This window comes from Diabrotica undecimpunctata, unplaced genomic scaffold (assembly GCF_040954645.1).
Source record: "Diabrotica undecimpunctata isolate CICGRU unplaced genomic scaffold, icDiaUnde3 ctg00001997.1, whole genome shotgun sequence".
Lineage (NCBI taxonomy): Eukaryota > Metazoa > Arthropoda > Insecta > Coleoptera > Chrysomelidae > Diabrotica > Diabrotica undecimpunctata.
In genome coordinates, this window is record NW_027313021.1 from 3459 (window position 1) to 24196 (window position 20738).

A 20738-nucleotide genomic window follows, 5' to 3' on the forward strand; every position below is an offset into this window, starting at 1 on the left:
CTTTATTTGCGGCAAAATGCAGAAATTGCATACGAAACGTGCACTTTTCACTTTTTTAAACGCATTTTAACCCATTAAGCGCCGTTGATGCGAAAACGCAACATTTTAAAAGGAATTTTTTTTATACAACTAAATATTTTGTTTTTAGAAAATTCTTTATATGTTTTAATTCCTAAAGGCTTGATGATATTGAAATATATTTTATAGAACAAATATAATTATTTGTTTATCTATTATAAATTAATTTCTTCAGCAGTTTTTTACATGATTCGTCATGACTATATAATCTTCTTGTAGAATTTTCACTTTGCTTATAATATAATGGTTTATATGATTTTTATAAAGCATAAACTACAGATTTAGCAAATAACCATACAAAAAAATTAAATAATTTTATCAGAAAAAGTTACATGCATTCAAACTTATTGTTGCGTTTTCGCATCAACGGCGAATGTGCTGTCTCTAGGTAATACCGCCTACGCTACGTGACAAATCGAGTGTAACCGTATTTGACTAGTTCAGTCTTGTCTAGAGCGTTTTAGTATAAGCATATACAGCAATAATTGTGTTTCTCTGTATTGTTGCGGATAAAACATATATAATGAGTTCTGGCAAAAATAAGTGGAAAGATAATTATGATCGGAATAGACCTCTTACTATTCAAGAATTGGAAGCTGCTATTGAAGAAATTCAAAATGAGACCGAAATTGATGCTGTTATAATACCACCAGATGTCGATGAGCTTACTGATGAAGAGGAAATAGATGACGATTTATTGGAAGGTATTATACGGTATAATTATATAAGATACTGTTATGTAACTTTTATTTTTTTATTACTTATAGGCCATGATAAGCCTCAAGACACTGCTGGGACATTCGAATTGATGGCTGAGGACAACACAAATGAATTTGAAGATAATTATAATGAACCTTCTACAAGCCAGGCTACTTCAAAGAGGGCAAAATCTGTTCAATATAATCCAAACTGGAGCAAAAGGGACCCCGTATACAGTAATTTTCCGGAATCGCAGGAGCACATTCAAAAACAACGTATAAAGGACATGCTTTACGGTAAATCACCAGTTGAAGTATTTTATAATTTTTTTGACGAGTAATTATTAGACATGATTTTAAAATACACTTTAAAATATGCCAAGGACAACAATCGACATGATTTTTCAATGACAGTATCTGATTTAAAGAAATTTATTGCTATTTTGATCTTGTCAGGATATCACACGTTGCCACAAATGGAGATGTATTGAGCAGAGATGAGGACAAGGGAGTACCATTAATTAAAAATTGCATGAGTCGAAATAAGTTTCGCAATATAAAAAAATATATACATGTATGTGATAATGCTCAACTTGACAAGCAAGATAAGTTTGCTAAATTGCGCCCATTATTTGACAAAATAAACAAAAGAAATCTGCAGTTTGGTGTATTTTCACAAAATTTATCAGTCGATGAGGAAATGGTTCCTTATTTGGTAGACACTCCGCTAAAATGTTCATCAAAGGGAAGCCTGTTCGCTTCGGTTTTAAAATTTGGTGTCTTTGTTTTCAAGATGGATATTTGTTTCAGTTTAGTCCATACGCTGGAGCACGAGAACATAAAAGTGATATGGGACTGGGGAGCATTTGTTGTTATAGATCTATTAAAAGTTCTTGAATTTCCTTCTCAACACAGAATATTTTTGACAATTTCTTTTTGTCTTTTAAACTATTTCAATATCTTACTGAAAATAATATATACGCCACAGGAACTGTGCGGGAAAACAGAATCCAAAAGTGTCCTTTAGATAGCTCAAATGATTTTAAAAAAGGGGGCAGAGGTGCTTTCGATTTTAGATATGATTTAAAATCCAAAATTTGTGTAGTTAAATGGAATGATAATTCAATCGTTATTATGATGTCAAATAATATACCAATAAATCCAATTCAGCAAGTAAAACGGTATGATAGAAAACAACGAAAAGAAGTAAGTGTAGACCAGCCATTTCTAATAAAAGAATAGAACAAGAATATGGGGGGTGTTGATTTACACGATAACGGCATAGCCAATTATCGTATAAGAGTAAGAGGAAAGAAATGGTGGTGGCCTCTTTTTATAAATACTATAGACAGTACAATCGTCAATGCATGGAAAATTTATAAATTGGCAAATGACTCTACAATATCGCAATTAGAGTTTCGCTCTTATATTGTTATGGCGCTAATAAAATCAGAAGAAAGTAATTCATTATCAGCCAGCGACGATGAGGGTACATCAGCTCCTAAATACAAAGGACGAGGAAGGCCAACAAAGTCAGAAATACCGAAAGAAATGAGAACTGACAAAGTGAACCACATCGTAATACGCCACCCTGAAAAGTCAAGAAAAAGATGCAGAGAATGTAAAAGCCAAACTATATATATGTGTCAGAAGTGCAATGTACATTTACACTCTACATGTTTTGACAGCTTCCATAAATTGTAATATTAGGTTTTATAGTTTTTTTACAAATATTTTATTTAGTTTTACTACTTTTGTATCTTTAATTTTGAAATAAATCTCATAATCCATAAAAGTGTATTTCATTAATTTCTTAACAGATTCCGCCATTGATGCGAAAACGCAACATTATTTTTTTATAACACCCTGTAACCTAAAAAAAAATTATATCCAGTTTTGTCTTTAAAACACCATAAATAACTAACCCTTATATTATTTTTATAAAAAATTTACATATTTCATACCTTGGCGGTTAATGGGTTAATATGTGTCGATAGGACACTCTGATCAAAACATATCGAATTTACAAACAGTGGGTTAATACAAATTTTATTTAAAATTGATTTCGCGTGCGTAATTGATATTCAAAATCACCGGTCGCTTCAAGCATTGTTTCTGAGAGATCGGTTCATTTTTACACAAAAATTGCTAATAAATATTTTTGAATTAAAAAAGGTAAACTTTCTTACGTGTTTTTTGTCGTCCCAAAATTCGGCGATTACACTTTCGTCCAAAATAATGAGTGTCATAAAAGAAGGTATACATTTTCGTCCAAGCCCATAAAATTGGAGTATCCAAGTTCGTCCAAAGGGTCAGGTAAATTTTCGTAATGCTTTTCGAAGAAGCAATTAATATTAAATACACTGGGGTGCAAAATTAACCGGACACTTATGATTTTTTCTAAAAACTGGAGTTTAAAATAGTTTAAGATGTTCCCAATTAAGTATTTAATAATAGACAAAATTTAAAAGTCAAATTTATTACAACTCAAGAATGTTACTCAAAAAAAACAATAAACAATTCAAAAAATTTAAAAATCCGCCAAAGAAAAAAATATTATTTTTTTATTTTAATATAAACAATTTTTATGGAAAACAATATTTAGTAAAGTGTATTACCTCCACCAGCCCTAATTACGGCCCATATTCGATCAGGCATACTTCGGATCAAGGTAGCAAAGTCTGCTTGAGGGATTTGCTCCCATTCGTCACGGACTGCTTGCTCCAAATCATTCATGGTTTTTAAACTTACCATCGTTACGTCGAATACGTCGTCCCAGAATATCCCATGCATGCTTTATTGGATTTAAGTCTGCACTTCTTGGCGGTCATGGTAATAAACGAATTCCAACTTCATCCAAGTAATCCCGTGTTATTCTTGCGATGTGCGGACGAGCATTATCTTGCATTAGACGAAAGCTTTCTTCAATAAATGTGGCAAATGGCACTACATGATCTTCAAACATTGCTGAATATACCGTTGAGCGTTCAAACTGCCCCCTTGAATTGTAACAAGTTCTGTATGAGCCTCTAGGAAAATGCCTGCCCACACCATTATACATCATCATCATCATCTAGCCCCATTTTCACATCCATTGTTGGATATAGGCCTCCTCCAAACGTCTCCAGTTCTCTCTATCTCTAGCTGCTGCAATCCAGTTTGTTTCTATTCTCCTTAGGTCGTCGGTCCATCGGGTGGGTGGTCTGCCTCGACTTCGCTTGTCGGCTCTTGGTCTCCACTCCAATAATCTCTTCGTTGATCTTCCGTCTTCCATTCTAGCAACATGTCCAGCCCACCTCCACTTTTGTTTATTGATTCGCAGTATAATATCGTCTACGCCAATTCATCGGCGTATCTCCTCATTTCCCACGCGATCTTTCAAGGTCAGGCCCAGCATTGATCTCTCCATTCGCCTTTGTGTTACCCTCAGTTTTTCGGCAGTAGCTTCCGTTAAAGTTAGGGTCTCTGCTCCGTAGGTCACGACTGGTAAGATGCATTGGTTAAATGACTTCCTTTTCAGGTGAATTGGGGTATTTGTTTTAAAAATGTCTCTCATCCTTCCATATGCCGCACATCCCAACGTGATTCGTCTATTTAGCTCGCAGGTTTGCGTGGTTCTGCGTGCTCTGGTTATTCTAATTTCATAACCCAAGTATGTGTATTTATCGATTAATTCTACCTTGTTATTGATCTGTATCTCTTCGCTGGGAACCATATTGGTCATCATTTTGGTTTTCTCGAAATTTATCTCCAGCCAGTTTCTTGTAGTATGTCATTCACACGTAAAGGATTTGCCAATTAGACATGACACTAACGATTTCAAAATTGACAGTTCTCGGTAAAACAGTGATTATTTTGAAATACAAAAGCCTAAAATAATTATAAACGTTTAATTTTAAATAATACAAAACATCATCATAAATAATAATATTAATACATATTATATTATATATAATATTATATCTATATATATATATATATATACAATATTATATAATATATATAATAATAAATATATATACACAAGGAACATTTTTATTCTCGAGAGAGGAAGAGAGAGAAAATATATATTCTGTCTCTCTCTTACTCATTATCTTACATATGTAATGGTTTCACAGATTCACTCTCATGCAAATTTCCAACGCCGACCGTGCGTATAGAAGTATAACTTCAAAAACACTTTAAAAATTAATAAATACGTTAAAAGTTAAAAACAAAATGAAGGACGACATGTTAAAAGAGTCGTCGTTGCAAGCTTGATTTCAGTCACATTTTCACGAGCAGAAAGAGAAAGTGGGTGGACAATTATTGTTTAAATAGTTTGGAGAAAATACAAAAAACAACTTTGAAACTAACGTCTCACAAAATACTGTTTATGAATTTTGAGTACTACCAACTGTATTACCAACTTGAAATTAAGCGGGAAATTAAAAATGTTATTATTTATAACATAAGCAATCGAAAGAAAATAGTATTTAGTAAATAGGTTTAGAAATACTATTTTCTTTCGATTGCTTATGTTATAAATAACATTTTTAATTTCCCGCTTAATTTCAAGTTGGTAATACAGTTGGTAGTACTCAAAATTCATAAACAGTATTTTGTGAGACGTTAGTTTCAAAGTTGTTTTTTGTATTTTCTCCAAACTATTTAAACAATAATTGTCCACCCACTTTCTCTTTCTGCTCGTGAAATGTGACTGAAATCAAGCTTGCAACGACGACTGTTTTAACATGTCGTCCTTCATTTTGTTTTTAACTTTTAACGTATTTATTAATTTTTAAAGTGTTTTTTTTTTAACAGTAACATTTTTAAGTTTAGTTGCAACTTCAGTATTATCATGTTATTTAACGTTGTTGTTTATGCGACGAATCTTACATTCGGGTAAGTTTTTTATAGTTTTTTTATAGCCGTTTTTGGCACCATTCAAATTGTTACAACATAGTAATTTTCTTTGTAGACCTTGATAAAGGGGGCAAAAAACCACCGAAAGCTTGTATTCAGAATAATTAGTACGCCTTAGCAAAGCTCTATTTTTTATTGACTACCACACCCAAAAAGAAAAAAGTATTTACACATATGTTTTCCAAACTAGTCAAAAAACTTTGGACTACTTTTTCTTATATACAGGGTGGTCCTTAAGTAATTGTACAAACGAAAACCGTAAATTCTACTCTTTAAAATATTACGATATAAGCCAAATTGCTTTAATAAAATGTTGATATTAAGAAAGATACAGGGTGTTAAAGTGCAAATTTAAAATTCTATTTTTCGCTATAACTTTCATGTTTGTAAAGATTTATGCATAAAAATTTACAGCTGGGTACTTTTAAATATGAGAAATTATAATTTGATGCACACTTTGATGTAGCTGATAGAGGGCGCCACATATGCCACATATGTGGCATAAATTTGCACTTAACTTTTTTGCTATTTGAGTTACCTGTATTTTTGATAAAAAATATTAAAGATACATTATTTTAACAAAAAAAAGGTATACTTCTTAATAACATCAAAACTTAACAGTTTTCATAATAATCGCATTTTACAAATCAGCTGCATAGTTCTGATTTAAGGCAATTACTCCAAACAACGAAGGAAAAATAGACAAAAACATTAATAAATCTAAATTTTGGTATAAAATACCTTTAACTAAACTCAATAGTTACCGAAATATTAAATAAAATAAATATATCAGCAGCATAATTAATAATAGGATTTGACAAAAACAGAATAATAGGGATTTTACATCAAACATTTTACGTTTTATGTTAAATTAAAGTCATAATCAAAACATTTTGTTTACAAACCAAATTAAGAAATAGTTAAACTAAATAACATAACTTTTTGTCAACGTAAGTGTTCGATATCTCCACCATTTTCTTTAATTCATTTGTCAATATATTACATAAAGGATCGTCTCATGTTAAATAGCATCATTGGTTCTAAAGAAACTGCTGCAGTATTTATTTCTTCCCATAGTTGGTTGCGAATGTTTATGGAATTCTTATAGACACGTTGTTTTAATGCCCCATACATCAAAATCAAGCGGATTAAATTCTGGGCTACGTGGTGGCTATAATGTATAATGGATGAATATATTCTTTTGGATACAGTCATATCCAAACCTTATGGTATATTATGGAACTACATCTTATTTGTGGCAGAGGTTAAACTGTGATGTGTTTGATTCATTGGTTACTTACATAAACACAGAATAACCTATAGATATCATTACTTATTTATATGATTACGTTACAGCTTACGAGTAACTATAATTACATCTCGAACAAATGCTCTATTATGATTAACTAACGAACTAATATTATGCTGAACTAAATTACCTGTGTGTTTACTATATTTATAACAATATCGGTTATTAGGCCAACGATGATGTTTTTGTAAAAATGCTGAGTCTTTAAGGTTAGATTGGTAGCAAAAGTATTATGAAACAAGACACATATGTGTTATTCAATACCTGGGCTTTAGTTTCTAATTGTCCTAATAAAAATGGTTAAATAATTTACGTAATGAATGATAAGTATTTTTGGGATTTTTTATAAATTAAATAATTATATATTATAATTATTAATAATTATATCAATATCTCACGACATTGAAAAGGAATATGACTGCCACGATAAATCCAACGTTTAGAACAGTTTAAGTATGTTCTCACTGCCTTCTCTCTAGAATGTGGTGGTGTACCATCTTTCATAAACCACATATTTTGGGTTTTCAGCATTTTACAATAGGGAAAAAGTAATACAACTTCAGTAGGTATGGAAACTTAAGAAGCGATATAAAAGGGAAATTCTAAATATGATGACGGCCAACGTCTGAATACGGACACGCACCTAAAGAAGAAGATGAAGAATATTTTCATAAGACATTTAGCAGCCATAACAAAAATTTTGTAATGTTACATTATCATCTTTGAGTTATTGTAATAAGAATAAACTATGAATTATGCTTATCTACAGGAATTCAGTGCTTCACCGCACAAATATTACAACTAAGAATTATTATGCAGCTGACTTATAAAATGCGAATATCTCGAAAACGGTTAAATTTTGAGGTTATCAACAAGTATACCTTTTCCTTGTAAAAATAATGTATCTTTAATATTTTTTAACACAAATAGAACTAACTTTAAGAGCAAAAAAGTTAAGCGCAAATCTATGCCACACATGTATCATATGTGGCGCCCTCTATAAGTTACATTAAAGTTTTTATAAAATTATAATTTATCCTACTTTAAAGCATCCAATTATAAATTTTTGTCCAAAAATATTTACAAACGTAAAAGTTATAGCGAAAAATAGAATTTTAAATTTCCGCTTTAACACCCTGTATCTTTCTTAATATCAACATTTTATTAAAGCAAGTTGGCTTAAATCGTAATATTTTAAAGTGTCGAATTTACGGTTTTCGTTTGTACAATTACTTAAGGACCACCCTGTATATATATATATATATATATATATATATATATATATATATATATATATATATATATATATACTTTACTGATAAACTCAAAGTGTTACTTAGGGCCAAGGTCCTAAGGTTGAATGCCATAAAAGTTATTATTTATAAGAAACTTTAATAGTTATTTCACTATCTGCTGTCAATTTATTAAAAAAAAAACATCATGGAGTAGTTATAGAAGCAATAAATTATCTAATACTGTTATTAATTGTCTATTATTTTGTTTCAGGTATGTACGACACTGGATAAAAAAATATACAGGTAAATCGACCTTAGCAATTTTCTCAAAGTAGCAGAGTAAAATATAAAAAGAGCAAACAATCTGCATCTGAGAATGTCAAAAGAAATCTCTGCAAAATAAAAAAAGAAAAGACGTCAAGCGACTGTAAGTGGTAAGAACTGAAAAATAAACGAGGGGGAAATTTCCAGGATGCTGATATCTAATCACAGTCAGGATAAAAAAGGGCTTGCACCCCTAATTCGGTGTCAGAAAATATTATTTGAAACAGATCTACCGCTAAGAATTTTTATTAGCGTAATTTTTCAGATAAAAGCATTCTTTGAATCTAGGCTGCTTAACAATTATCAGCAAAAGTATAATTAGATTTTTACCTGTCAATGGCGAAAGAATTAAGAGCCGAAATTTCATTATATATGGAAAAACAACATATATATATATATATATATATATATATATATATATATATATATATATATATATACATACATATATACTAGCTGACTCGGTGAACTTCTTACCACCTTAGAATTAATTAATGTGTCTAAAAATTAACAGAAAATAAAACCAAAAAATCACTCAAACATATTATGCATGAAAATAGTTGAATCAATTTAATGCTTTCTGATATAAACATGTTTATTTTTTTTGCGTTAAATAAATATGCAACGATGACGGCTTTTCGACACGCGAATAATTACCTATGCTCTAGACATGGCAACTCTAAATTAATTCTGCAAAATTCCTTCAATTGGCTTTCTGATTTTTTTAATGTCATTGCAGAAGCCAAAAGTACGGGAAATTAAAAACGTGTATGATCAAATGGTACGTTCGTTGAAATCATCATTATACACGGGATCAAGACAACAAGATCACTCTTTTGTATTTTTCCTTGATGATCGTTGTCGCAATGACATTATTCATTTTCACAGTCACTCTCGCTCCATTGCACAGTCGAGGTTGTTTAATGTTACTCAGCATAATAACAACTGATCCTACTTTTAATTTTAAATTGTTAGGTGGGAGTCCAGACAATTCCAATTAATTTAAAAACTCTGTAGGATATTTGACTACGTTAATTTGATTTATGACTGTGTTAACTTATTTGAATGAAAACAGCTTTTCTGGAAGAAAATTCAAAACGGTATATCCAACCGAATATATATTTAAAATTTCATAAAAATCAGTCAAGCCGTTTCGAAGGACTGTTGCAACTAACACTGTGATCCTATTAACTCTGTCAGACTAATTTCGCTATTAAAAAATAGGGTTTGGTGATAGAAGGGTGAAAATGTAGGGTTGTATATATTGTTTGATTCTACATCATGAAAAAATAAAAATAAAATATTTATACAAAAAAATAAAAAAAAAATCGTTGGAATGAACCACCCTTACCTTATATAAAACTTCTTTAAAATCAGTGAAGCTGTTTCGGATAAGTATGGCAACTAACTTTGTGACAATAATATGGCTATTAACCCATTAACGCCGGCCGTACTTATTTGAGGACGCCTATAAAAATAAACATTTTATTGTTAAGTATTTTAAAATGTTTTGGGCTATTAGTCACGTTTTCCCTTATCGAGATAAATAGCTTGTCAGTATCTGGCTTCAGTTCGATTTAAATACAACCAGATGTGATTATACAGTGCTTCGTATTACACGAGTTTCAAAAGAGGTGTAGTTGCAAAATAAAAAACATTTTTTCATCAAGAAAAAAATTATATTTTATAAGTTTATACTGGAAATTAAAATTCCTCGGACTATTCTAAATGTAAGTATTCACCATAACAAATTTATTTTATATTTGGTAGTATTTAACAGCCACTATATTTTACTATCCCCAAACGAGGACGTTAGGCACAAATATGCCTAATTCGTGTATTTGCTTCTTTTCAGATTACTATGGTCCCTACAATATTTTATGGCTCTAAAACCTTCCAAAAATTGGAACAAGCCTTGGAAGAAGCTAATAATGAGGAAAATGAACAACTGGAGAGTATTGATTTGTGTGTTCTGCCATCAAATTTTGATGAACTGACAGATAATAAAGAACATGATGATGATATTGTAGAAGATCCGAATTACATTCCAAATGAAATTCCTGGAACTATAGAAACCTCTTAAGTCTCATGATAAACCAGAAGATGTAAGAACTTCTGATGAAGTTTCGGGTGAACAATCAAAGGAATATGCTAATTTTTTAAAACCAAGTGGGTAAAAACCGATTTTAGATTTACTACTACAACAGTAAATATATCATTTGAAGAGGAGAAGAAAAACGTTGAAGAAGATTTGAGAAATTTATCACCAATTCAAATTTTTGAAAAATTACTTACTGAAGAAATTATTACATACATTTGTGATCAGTCAATTTTATACGCACGGCAAAAAAATAATCACTCTTTTACAATATCTCCAAACGAAATGAAAACTTTTTTGCAATATTATATCTATCTGGGTATAACAGATTACCACGACAGAGGTTATACTGGTCATTAGATGAGGACATAGGAGTTTCCTGTGTTTATAACGCTATGAGCAGAGACAGGTACTTAGAAATAAAAAAGTTTGTTCATCTAGCAGATAATGCCAAAATAGGCGATTCTAAAGATCGTATGTACAAAAATAAAACCCTTAGCAGATACAATTATAGAAAAATTCTACCAGTGGGGATGTTTCCATAAAGATACATCCACAGACGAATCCATGGTGAAATATTTCGGCCATAACCCAGCAAAACAATTTATTAGAGGGAAGCCAGTCAGATTTGGATATAAGAATTGGATGATAACTGGTTCCACTTGATATTGTTATGGTTTTGACGTTTATTGTGAAAAAAAAAACCAAATGATACTGAAGATACTAAAGGAATAATATTTAGAGCTAAAGTAGTAATTAATCTTTTGAAATACCTGCCCGAACTATTTAGAAATGAAATTGTTTACGATAATTATTTCACGACATATCAACTAATGACATACCTGAAACAAAAAAACAAAGGCCACAGGAACTGTAAGAGAAAATCGTGTGCAAAAATGTCCAGTAATGGAGTCTAATGTGATGGATCATTTAGAATTCCTTCGTCATATAGTACGTAGTTATTTGAGAGATGGTGTCACTTCAAGGACACAAAGAAAACGAAAAGCTGGTTCCAGCATTGAAGTCACCGAAGGTTTTCAGTTTCCGGGAAAACTGGAAAAACAGTTAAAGTGTTGTGTGTGTCATATGAAGGCAACGTGGGCATGCAAAAAGTGTGAAAAAACAATGTGTATTAAAAAAGGATGTTTTGAAAAATACCATACAAATCTAACCTAACCTAACCTAACGTCCCCATTTGAGGACGCCCTTGTATTTCAAAATGTTTTTGAAAAAAAAAATATTTTTTTGAATATATGTAATAAATGTAACCCAAACATCACAATTTTGTACCGTTTACCATTTTTTCCACGCTAGTTGCTTTTTAGGCGGTAATGGGTTAAAAAATAGAGGTTAGTAATAAAGGGTGAAAATTAAGGGATACTGTATTTCCTAATGTCACATTATAAAAAAATAAAATAAAGTTTGAGGTGAACCACTCTTCCCCTTAAGGGTATATAAGATAAGGGTATAATAAATGTAAAATAGATTACAACCAATTTATTATCATACCTACCGCATATACATAGAAAATTTTATAAAAATCGGTCAAGCCGTTTCGAAGAAGTATGACAACTCTTTGACACTAATATGGCAATTAAAAATAAGGGTTCGCAATATTAGAGTGGATGTTAAGGGATGTATGTATTTTTAATGTCACATCATGAAAAAAATAAAACATTTTGTTCGAAAAATAAAAAAATATTTAGTGTAAACCACCCTTACCACTCAGGTCGGTATACCACCCTCAGGGGGTAAGGGTGGTTTATGAAAAATAGATAACAACCTATTCTCATACCTACAGAGTACACATGTAAAATTTCATAAAAATTGGTCCAGCCGTTTCGGAGTCGTCACCCACCCAAGTCTTAACCGTAACTAACACTGCTTAACTTCGGCGATCGATTGAAAATCGATATATTCAGTGTGGTATGGCTGTTGCCCCATCTATCAGTACTGACATTTATTTTGTGAAGCCTAGCTTTCTTTGTTAGTCATAATATGACTCCACTAACAGCCACTATTAGTTAAATTGCGATTTAAAATGACAGAAAAACGGTTTTCAAGACCTTTATATACAATTTTTTTGAAAATTATCTTTTATAAAAACATTCTGATAATAATAAACACAACAAAAAAGTTGTTCTGAAGTGGTAGTAACATCATGGAGAATCGTAGAAAAATGGTTCCATACGATGACTTAAATAAACGTAATAAGTACCTACTGTTATTATAACATCATTTTAAGCTGTAAATAGTATTTGGTCTTCTATTAGTATTACTCCGCGTTGTCGAAGTTCCCAAATGTCTACAAAATTTTGCAGTATCAGAAATTTGGAGACATAAAGAAATTTGTACACATTTGTGTAATCGAGCACCCAATACTGTTTCTACTATTAATTATTATGGCTACATATATATGTACACCAGTTCCCAGTCCTAGTTGTACTATAGATTATTATGTCTACATTCAGGGTGATTGTTTGGGTTGGAAACCTTGAAATATCTCAATTAAGTATCAATTAAGCAAAAAACGTTGAGACAGATCTATTTTTATTTTGGATAACTGTAACTGCGTCTAAAGGCGATAAATTACATAATATTACATTTATGCTCAAAGAACCAATATTGTTAAAAATTACAATACCAATATGGGGGGTGTGAACTTGGTAAATCGGATAATATCAACCTATCGTTCCTATCACAGGACAAAGAAATGGACTCTTGGAACATTTCATGGATATAAGTGTAGTGAAATCCTGGATAAAATACAGAAATGACTGCAGTAATCATCAGGGTCCTCCCCGAAAAGTTATGGATTTATTGGATTTTAAAACAGAAATCGCACAAGAACTGATTTTAAATAATAAGACTAAAAGAACTTTATCTGATGAGGATGAAGATGGGCCTACTGCAAAAAAGAAATACCGTGGTAGACCTGGATTTGTTCCTATTCTTCTTCAACAAATGCGGCATAATGAAGCTAAGCATTTACCTGTAGCAGAAGATCTGACAACTACCCAGAGATGCCGAAAAGAAGGTTGTAAGGGTCTATCTAGAATAAAGTGCTCCAAATGTAATGTATATTTGTGTATTCTTAAAGATATAACTTCTTTAAAGACTTTCATTGTTCAAAATAAAAAAATATTTTAATTTGTTTTTTATAACTTTCATTTACTGTTTGGTCTTTGTATACACATATGTGTACAAATTAGTTGAGAGAATATTATACGTACACTATTAGAGGAGTGCACATTTGTGTACAAATTGATAACGGCGACTGTTATCAATTAGAGCTTTGTTAACACAATCATAGTCTTATTTAGGCCTAAAACACTCCGCAAAATAATAAATTATTATTAAATAACACATTCTGCAATGTCAGGACTAAAGAGGATATATATATATATATATATATATATATATATATATATATTTATACAGTAAACCTAGAGCTAAGATTATTACTATTAGAGGAATTAATATTAAACTCAACAGTCTTCCGGGTTGAAACGCGTTGATTATAATTGCGCCGAGCTTTCGACATCCTCTTTGATCTCTTCTTAAGGGCTTCCAAGGTCTCAGTCTCTTGAACTTGTAGACACTATTACACTGATCACTAACCAATGCATTACTGGTACTGGGAATAGAGGACGGTTCATTTATACCGTCGATGGTGACGTGGTTTGCGTGGAGGTTGGCGTAGGGGTTGACGTGGGGATAGGTGGGGGGATTGGCGCGGGGCTTGATGCGGAGGTTGACGCAGGAGTTGGCGCGAACATTTCTGACATATGCCGTCATCTCTTTTATTGAGACAATTTGGCCTTTTTTCAATTTCTAGGGCTTCTCGAATAATTCTTGATTTATAGAAGCGGATGGGAGCTATTGTTCTGGAGTTTTCAAAATCAATTTTGTGACCTGTATGAAGATGGTGTTGAGCTAGAGCTGAAATTGAGTCGAAATTGCTAACATAAATGAAATGTTCATAAATCCTATTTTGAACTCTATTTGTTTGGCCTATATAGGATCGGGGCAGTTGCACAAGGAATTTTATAAACCCCGTGTTGTTCATTTGGAATGTTGTCTTTGATTGATCAGATAAGAGATAAAAGTTTTTGTTGGGGGTTAATATTGTCTTTATTCCTCTTGATTTAAAAATTTTGTCGATTTTGTCAGTGACACCTTTGATGTAACGAATAAAAGCTCTCATATAATGAGGGTCTGAGTCTTTGGGTTGAGATTGAGTGGAGGATTGATGTCTGTGGATGCTCCTGTTGTGATGAAAACTTTAAGATTGTTTTTTTTTTTGTGATAATGCCATGGGGCCAAATGACGAATGTAGCGTCAACATATCGTAGCCAACTTGTGGGTTTAAGCATTGATGTAGATAGTGCTCGGGTCTCGAAGTCTTTCATAATAATATTAGCAAACACTTCAGATAGTCAGATAGTGGGGAGCCTATTGAGGTACCATTTATTTGTCTGTAGAATTAATTTTGGAAGATGAAATAAGTGTTGGACATACAATGTTTAATAAAAGATAAGTGGTCTTGCTGTGAATGTTTGGAGTTTCGTCTATAGGAATGTTTGTAAATAGTGAAGCGATATCGAAACTTACTCGAATGACTGACGGTGAGATAGGGTATTGTTTAAGAAGTTTGATGAAATGAAAAGAATTTTTGACGGATGAAGCATTTTCGACGGAGGTAGTAGAGTTTTGGCCAAGTACTTGGCCAATGGTTGTGTAGGGCAGTTGTATGCACTGACAATGGGACGTAGAAGAATATCGGGTTTGATTATTAGTTAAATTTGAGAGTTTATTATTCTAAAAAGAAGTGTTTAGGATGACGGTGGCATTGCCTTTTTCGGCGAAAAAATGACTAGATTTGGATTTGACTGAAGTTCTTTCAGGGATTTTTTTTCGGATTGGCTAATGTTCGGAGTAGGAGGCTTTGAGTTTCTAAAACCCTACCGATGTCTTGTCTAGTTATACAGTCTTCGAGAATGCGAGGGTAGGATTTATTGGTAGAGCTGATTTCTATATCTAAAACCAGTAACTATTTTGTTAGAAAAAAAAAATTATTAACTTTATACTGCTTAACTATAATAAATAGTATAATAGAAAGAACTAGTACTTTAAGTAGTTACTAGTAGTTATACTAGACTGATTCATTTCATCAATCATTCAACAAGCAAAACTTAGGGTACAAAAACTATAGAATTATATAACCGACGTATATTTCTGTTTATACTATTTGTTTTTACTCCACCATTAAATATTTCTGTGTAGATAATCATGTTTCTCCTACTGTTAAATTAATTCATTTGCTGAATTAAATCCATTGAGACGCTACGGCCGATCCTCGGAGAAAATAGAGAGAATATCCATTAATTAATTAGAGAAACGGTGCCCTTAGTTATTAGAAGGGAGTCGATATGTCTACGATGAATTTACGGACGAAGGATATCTAAAAATTGAAAATTGTTGAGTAATGACAAGTAGGATATGAGTTAAACAACTTTTAAAGCTCATAAAAAGTGAATAATATAATTAAACAGCTGTTTTTCAGACTAATAGAAGAAAAGCACTTTAGTTAACAAAATTTGTTTTCCCATTTGTTGTATTCTGCACATACGATGACCTCTATATACAGGGTGGTCCTTAAGTAATTGTACAAAAAGAAACAGTAGATTCTACACTTTAAACTATTACGATTTAAGCCAAATTGTTTTTATAAAATGTTGATATTAAGAAAGATACAGGGTGTTAAAGTGAAAATTAAAAATTTTATTTTTCGCTATAACTTTCATGTTTGTAAACATTTATGAATAAAAATTTACAACTGGGTACCTTTAAATATGAGAAATTATAATTTGATGCACACTTTGATGTAGCTGATAGAGAACGCCACATATGCCACATATGTAGCATAAATTTGCACTTAACTTTTTTGCTCTTTGAGGTACCAGTATTTGTGATAAAAAATATTAAAGATACATTATTTTAACAAAAAAAAAAAAAAGATATACTTGTTAATAACTTTAAAACTCAACAGTTGTTCGAGATAATCGCATTTTACAAATCAGCTACATTATTCTGATTTAAGGCAATTACTCCAGGCAACGAAGGAAAAATAGACAAAAACATTAATAAATCTAAATTTTTTTAACTAAAGTTAATAGTTAACGATATATTAAATAAAATAAATATATCAGCAGGATAATTAATAATAGGATTTGACAAAATAACAGAATGATAGGATTTTGAATCAAACATTTTATGTTTTATGTTAAATTAAAGTCATAATCAAAACATTTTATTTACAAACCAAATTAAGAAATAGTTAAACTAAATAACAAAACTTTTTGTTAAAGTAATTGTTCGATATGTCCACTATTTTCATTAATCCATTTGTCAATATATTCCATAAAAATCATCTCATATTAAATAGCATCATGGTTCTACAGAAACTGCTGCAGTATTTATTTCTTCCTATAGTTGGTTGCGAATGTTTATGGGATTCTTATAGACACGTTGTTTTAATACGCCCCATACACCAAAATCAAGCGGGTTAAATTCTGGGCTACGTGGTGGATATAATGTATAATGGATGAATATGTTCTTTTGGATACATATCCAAATCTTATGGTATATTATGGAACTACATCTTATTTGTCGCAGAGGTTAAATAATGTATTAAACTGTGATGTGTCTCATTCATTGGTTACTTATATACACACCGAATCGATGACATTACTTATTTATATGATTACATTACAGCTTACGAGTAACTATAATTACATATCGAACAAATGGACTATTATGATTAACTAACGAGCTAATATTATGCTGAACCCAATTGCCTGTGTGTTTACTATATTTATAACAATATCGGTTATTAGGAGAAAGATAATGTTTTTGTAAAAATGCTGAGTCTTTAAAGTTAGATGTGTAGCAAAAGTATTATGAAACAAGACACATATCTGTTATTCAATACTTGTGCTCTAGTTTCTATTTGTCCTAATAAAAATGGGGTAAACAATTTACATAATGAATAATAAGTATTATTTTTGAATTTTTTATGAATTAAATAATTAAATCAATATCTCACCACATTGCCAAGTAATATGACTGCCACGACCAATCCAACGTTCAGAAAAGGTATATTTAACTATGTTCTCACTGCCTTCTCTCTAGAATGTGGTGGTGTACCATCATACATAAACCATATATTTTGGGTTTTCAGCATTTTACAATAGGGAAAAAGTAATACAACGCCAGTGGGTATAGAAATTTAAGAAGCGATAGAAAAGGGAAATTATATACATGATAACGGCCAACGTCTGAATACGGACACGGCCACTAAAGAAGAAGATGAAGAATATTTTCTCCAATATTTTCTCCAATAAGACATAACAAAAATGTTGTAATGTTATATTATCATCTTTGAGTTGTTTTAATAAGAATAAACTATGAATTATGCTTATCTACAGGTATTCAGTGCTTTACCGCACAAATATCACAACTAAGAATTATTATGCAGCTGACTTATAAAATACGATTATCTCGAAAATGATTAAATTTTTAGGTTACTAACATGTATACCTTTTCTCTGTAAAAAAAATGTATGTTTAATATTTTTTAACACAAATAGAGCTAACTTGAAGAGCAAAAAAGTTAAGCGCAAATCTATGCCACACATGTGGCATATGTGGCGCCATCGATCAGTTACATTAAGGTATGTATAAAATTATAATGTATCCTACTTAAGAGCGTCCAATTATAAATTTTTGTCCAAAAATATATTCAAACGTAAAAGTTATAGCTAAAAATAAAATTTTAAATTTCCACTTTAACACCCTGTATCTTTCTTAATATCAACATTTTAATAAATCAAGTTGGCTTAAATCGTAATATTTTAAAGTACAGAATCTACGGTTTCTGTTTGTACAATTACTTAAGGACCACCCTGTATATGAAGGAGAATATCTATGTTCAATATACATTTCGCTGGTGTCACCCTTTCGCTTTGATTATGTATATTACTATAGAAAAATATAAGTAAGACGACTATAAATAATCTTTTTTAAGCAAGTAAACAGAATAAATAAATAATATAAGTACAGAATATTATAAGTAGCAATTAAAAATACCCGTGATAAAGAATCAAGAACCAGTAGTTATTTATAACCCAGATTGCTTATCATTGCTTTACAAAAGGTAAACGAATCAGCGTAAAAAAACAGCTGTTTTCGAAACCCAAACATAATGAAACGAATATATAGTATCTGATACAAGTTAAACGGAAGAAACTCAAAACAAATAGAAATATTTACAAAATATGTTTTATTGGAAAAGGTTTCACTTATAGAAACTAAAGTAATTATTAAATTGGTCTTCTAAAGACAATTTCTTCTTTTTCTTCTTCTTCTTCTTCCTCTTTATAAGCAATTGTGCTTGTTCATTGGCGGATTAATACCGCTATGGAAGGTTGTCACTCCATCTTTTGCGCGGTCGTCCGATACTTTTTTTGCCGATTGGTGACTTATCTCTTGCTATTTTGACGACACGGGTCTCCTCCATTCTGCTTATGTGGTTACTTTTTTTTTCTATTTGGTGTTCATTCATTTATACAGTGTATGATACATTTTCTTCTATGTCTTTACTTCTCTTTCGATCTCTCAGCGCATTTCCTGTAATTCTTCTCAGTACTCTCACCTCTGCCGTTTCCAGTAGCCTTTGCATTGTGGCTGTGTCGGGTCTTGTTTCTGCGGCATATGTCATTATTGGTGTTACACTGGCTTTATAATTTTTTGACTTCATCTCAGTGTTAATGTGTCTGTTTCGCCATATAGTACTATTAAGTCATCCTGCCAGTCTATTTGCTTTTTGCACTTGATCTTTTGCTTCTTTGTCCAGGACAGTGTAATTCCCAGGTATTTTATTTCCATTACTTGTTAAATACTGATGCCATCAATTTCTATTTTACATCTGGTTGGTTCTTTGCTGACTACTGTCTACTTTGCTGACTATTTTCTGAGTTGAGATTGGCATATGAAATTCTATTGCTCGTATGTTTAATCTGTGGACCAGTCTTTGTAGACTATCTTCATCTTGGGCTATCAATATTTCGTCGTCTGCGTAACAGAGTATTTTTATTTCTTTGTTTCCCATTCTGTATCCCCTTCCTTTGTTAACGCTTTTAATAATTTCATCCATGATTAAATTGAAGTGCATGGGGCTCAATGAATCCCCTTGTCTTATTCCGCTGTCTATTTCTATAGGTTCTGTAAGTTGTCCATCCATTCTGACTTCCATTTTGTTGTTTTGGTAGATGTTTTCGATAGATTTTATAATGTTTAGGGGAACTTCTCTAATATACAGAAAATGGATTACATCTTCTAGTCTTAATCTGTCAAACGCTTTATTTAGGTCAATCAAATACAGAAATGCTGGTCTATTGTACACCAGTGGATTCTCAGTATTTTGCTTTATAACGAATATTGCATCTGTACATGATCTTCCACTACGAAAACCCTGTTTTTCATCTGTTATTGTCATTCATATGTCGTATTGTTCATATTGTTATTCATATATCAAAACCCTGTTATTAACACTTGTAAAAGTTAAGTTGTAAGTTTAAGGGTAGTATTTAAGAAGTTTATACCTCTGTAGTTTCCTGGCTGTTTATTATCTCCATTTTTGAATAGTAGAGTTAGTTCGCTCGTTCCCCATTCTGCCGGTAGTTTATTGTGTTTTATAATTTTATTAATTAATTTTGTTAATTGTTCTGTCACTACTGCACCACAATATTTTAGTACTTTCGTTTGGTATCCCGTCTTTACCTGCTGCTTTTCTGTTCTTCAGCCTTTCAAGTATATTCTTAACTTCGTGAACATTTATATTAACTTTATCATTTGTGGTCATTTCTGGTGTTTCCGGTTCTAGCGTCGTTTGTTCTTTCTTTCATTATCATCGTTATCATGCAACCTCTTCTGTTCACTGCTGGTCATAGGTCTCTCCCATTTTTCGCCACTCTTCACGGTTCTGTGCTTCTTGTTGCCATTTCTTGGATATACTCTGAGATAGCGCGT

The 20738-nt window shown here is 31.6% G+C and overlaps 1 protein-coding gene across 1 annotated transcript; it reads left to right on the plus strand.

Moving 5' to 3' along the window:
• Positions 1–461: 461 nt before the first annotated feature.
• Positions 462–1260, plus strand: LOC140431788 (uncharacterized). Its single transcript, XM_072519668.1, has 2 exons — positions 462–782; positions 846–1260. Exons 1-2 carry the CDS (start codon positions 602–604, stop codon positions 1115–1117), a joined length of 453 nt encoding a protein of 150 aa, XP_072375769.1. The 5' UTR covers positions 462–601; the 3' UTR covers positions 1118–1260.
• Positions 1261–20738: the final 19478 nt, after the last annotated feature.

Excerpts from the sequence above, each read along its gene's own strand:
- LOC140431788 (XM_072519668.1), top strand. The coding sequence starts at position 602 with ATGAGTTCTGGCAAAAATAAGTGGAAAGATAATTATGATCGGAATAGA. Across the intron at positions 783-845 it reads AGATGACGATTTATTGGAAG|GCCATGATAAGCCTCAAGAC; the intron begins GTATTATACGGT and ends TATTACTTATAG.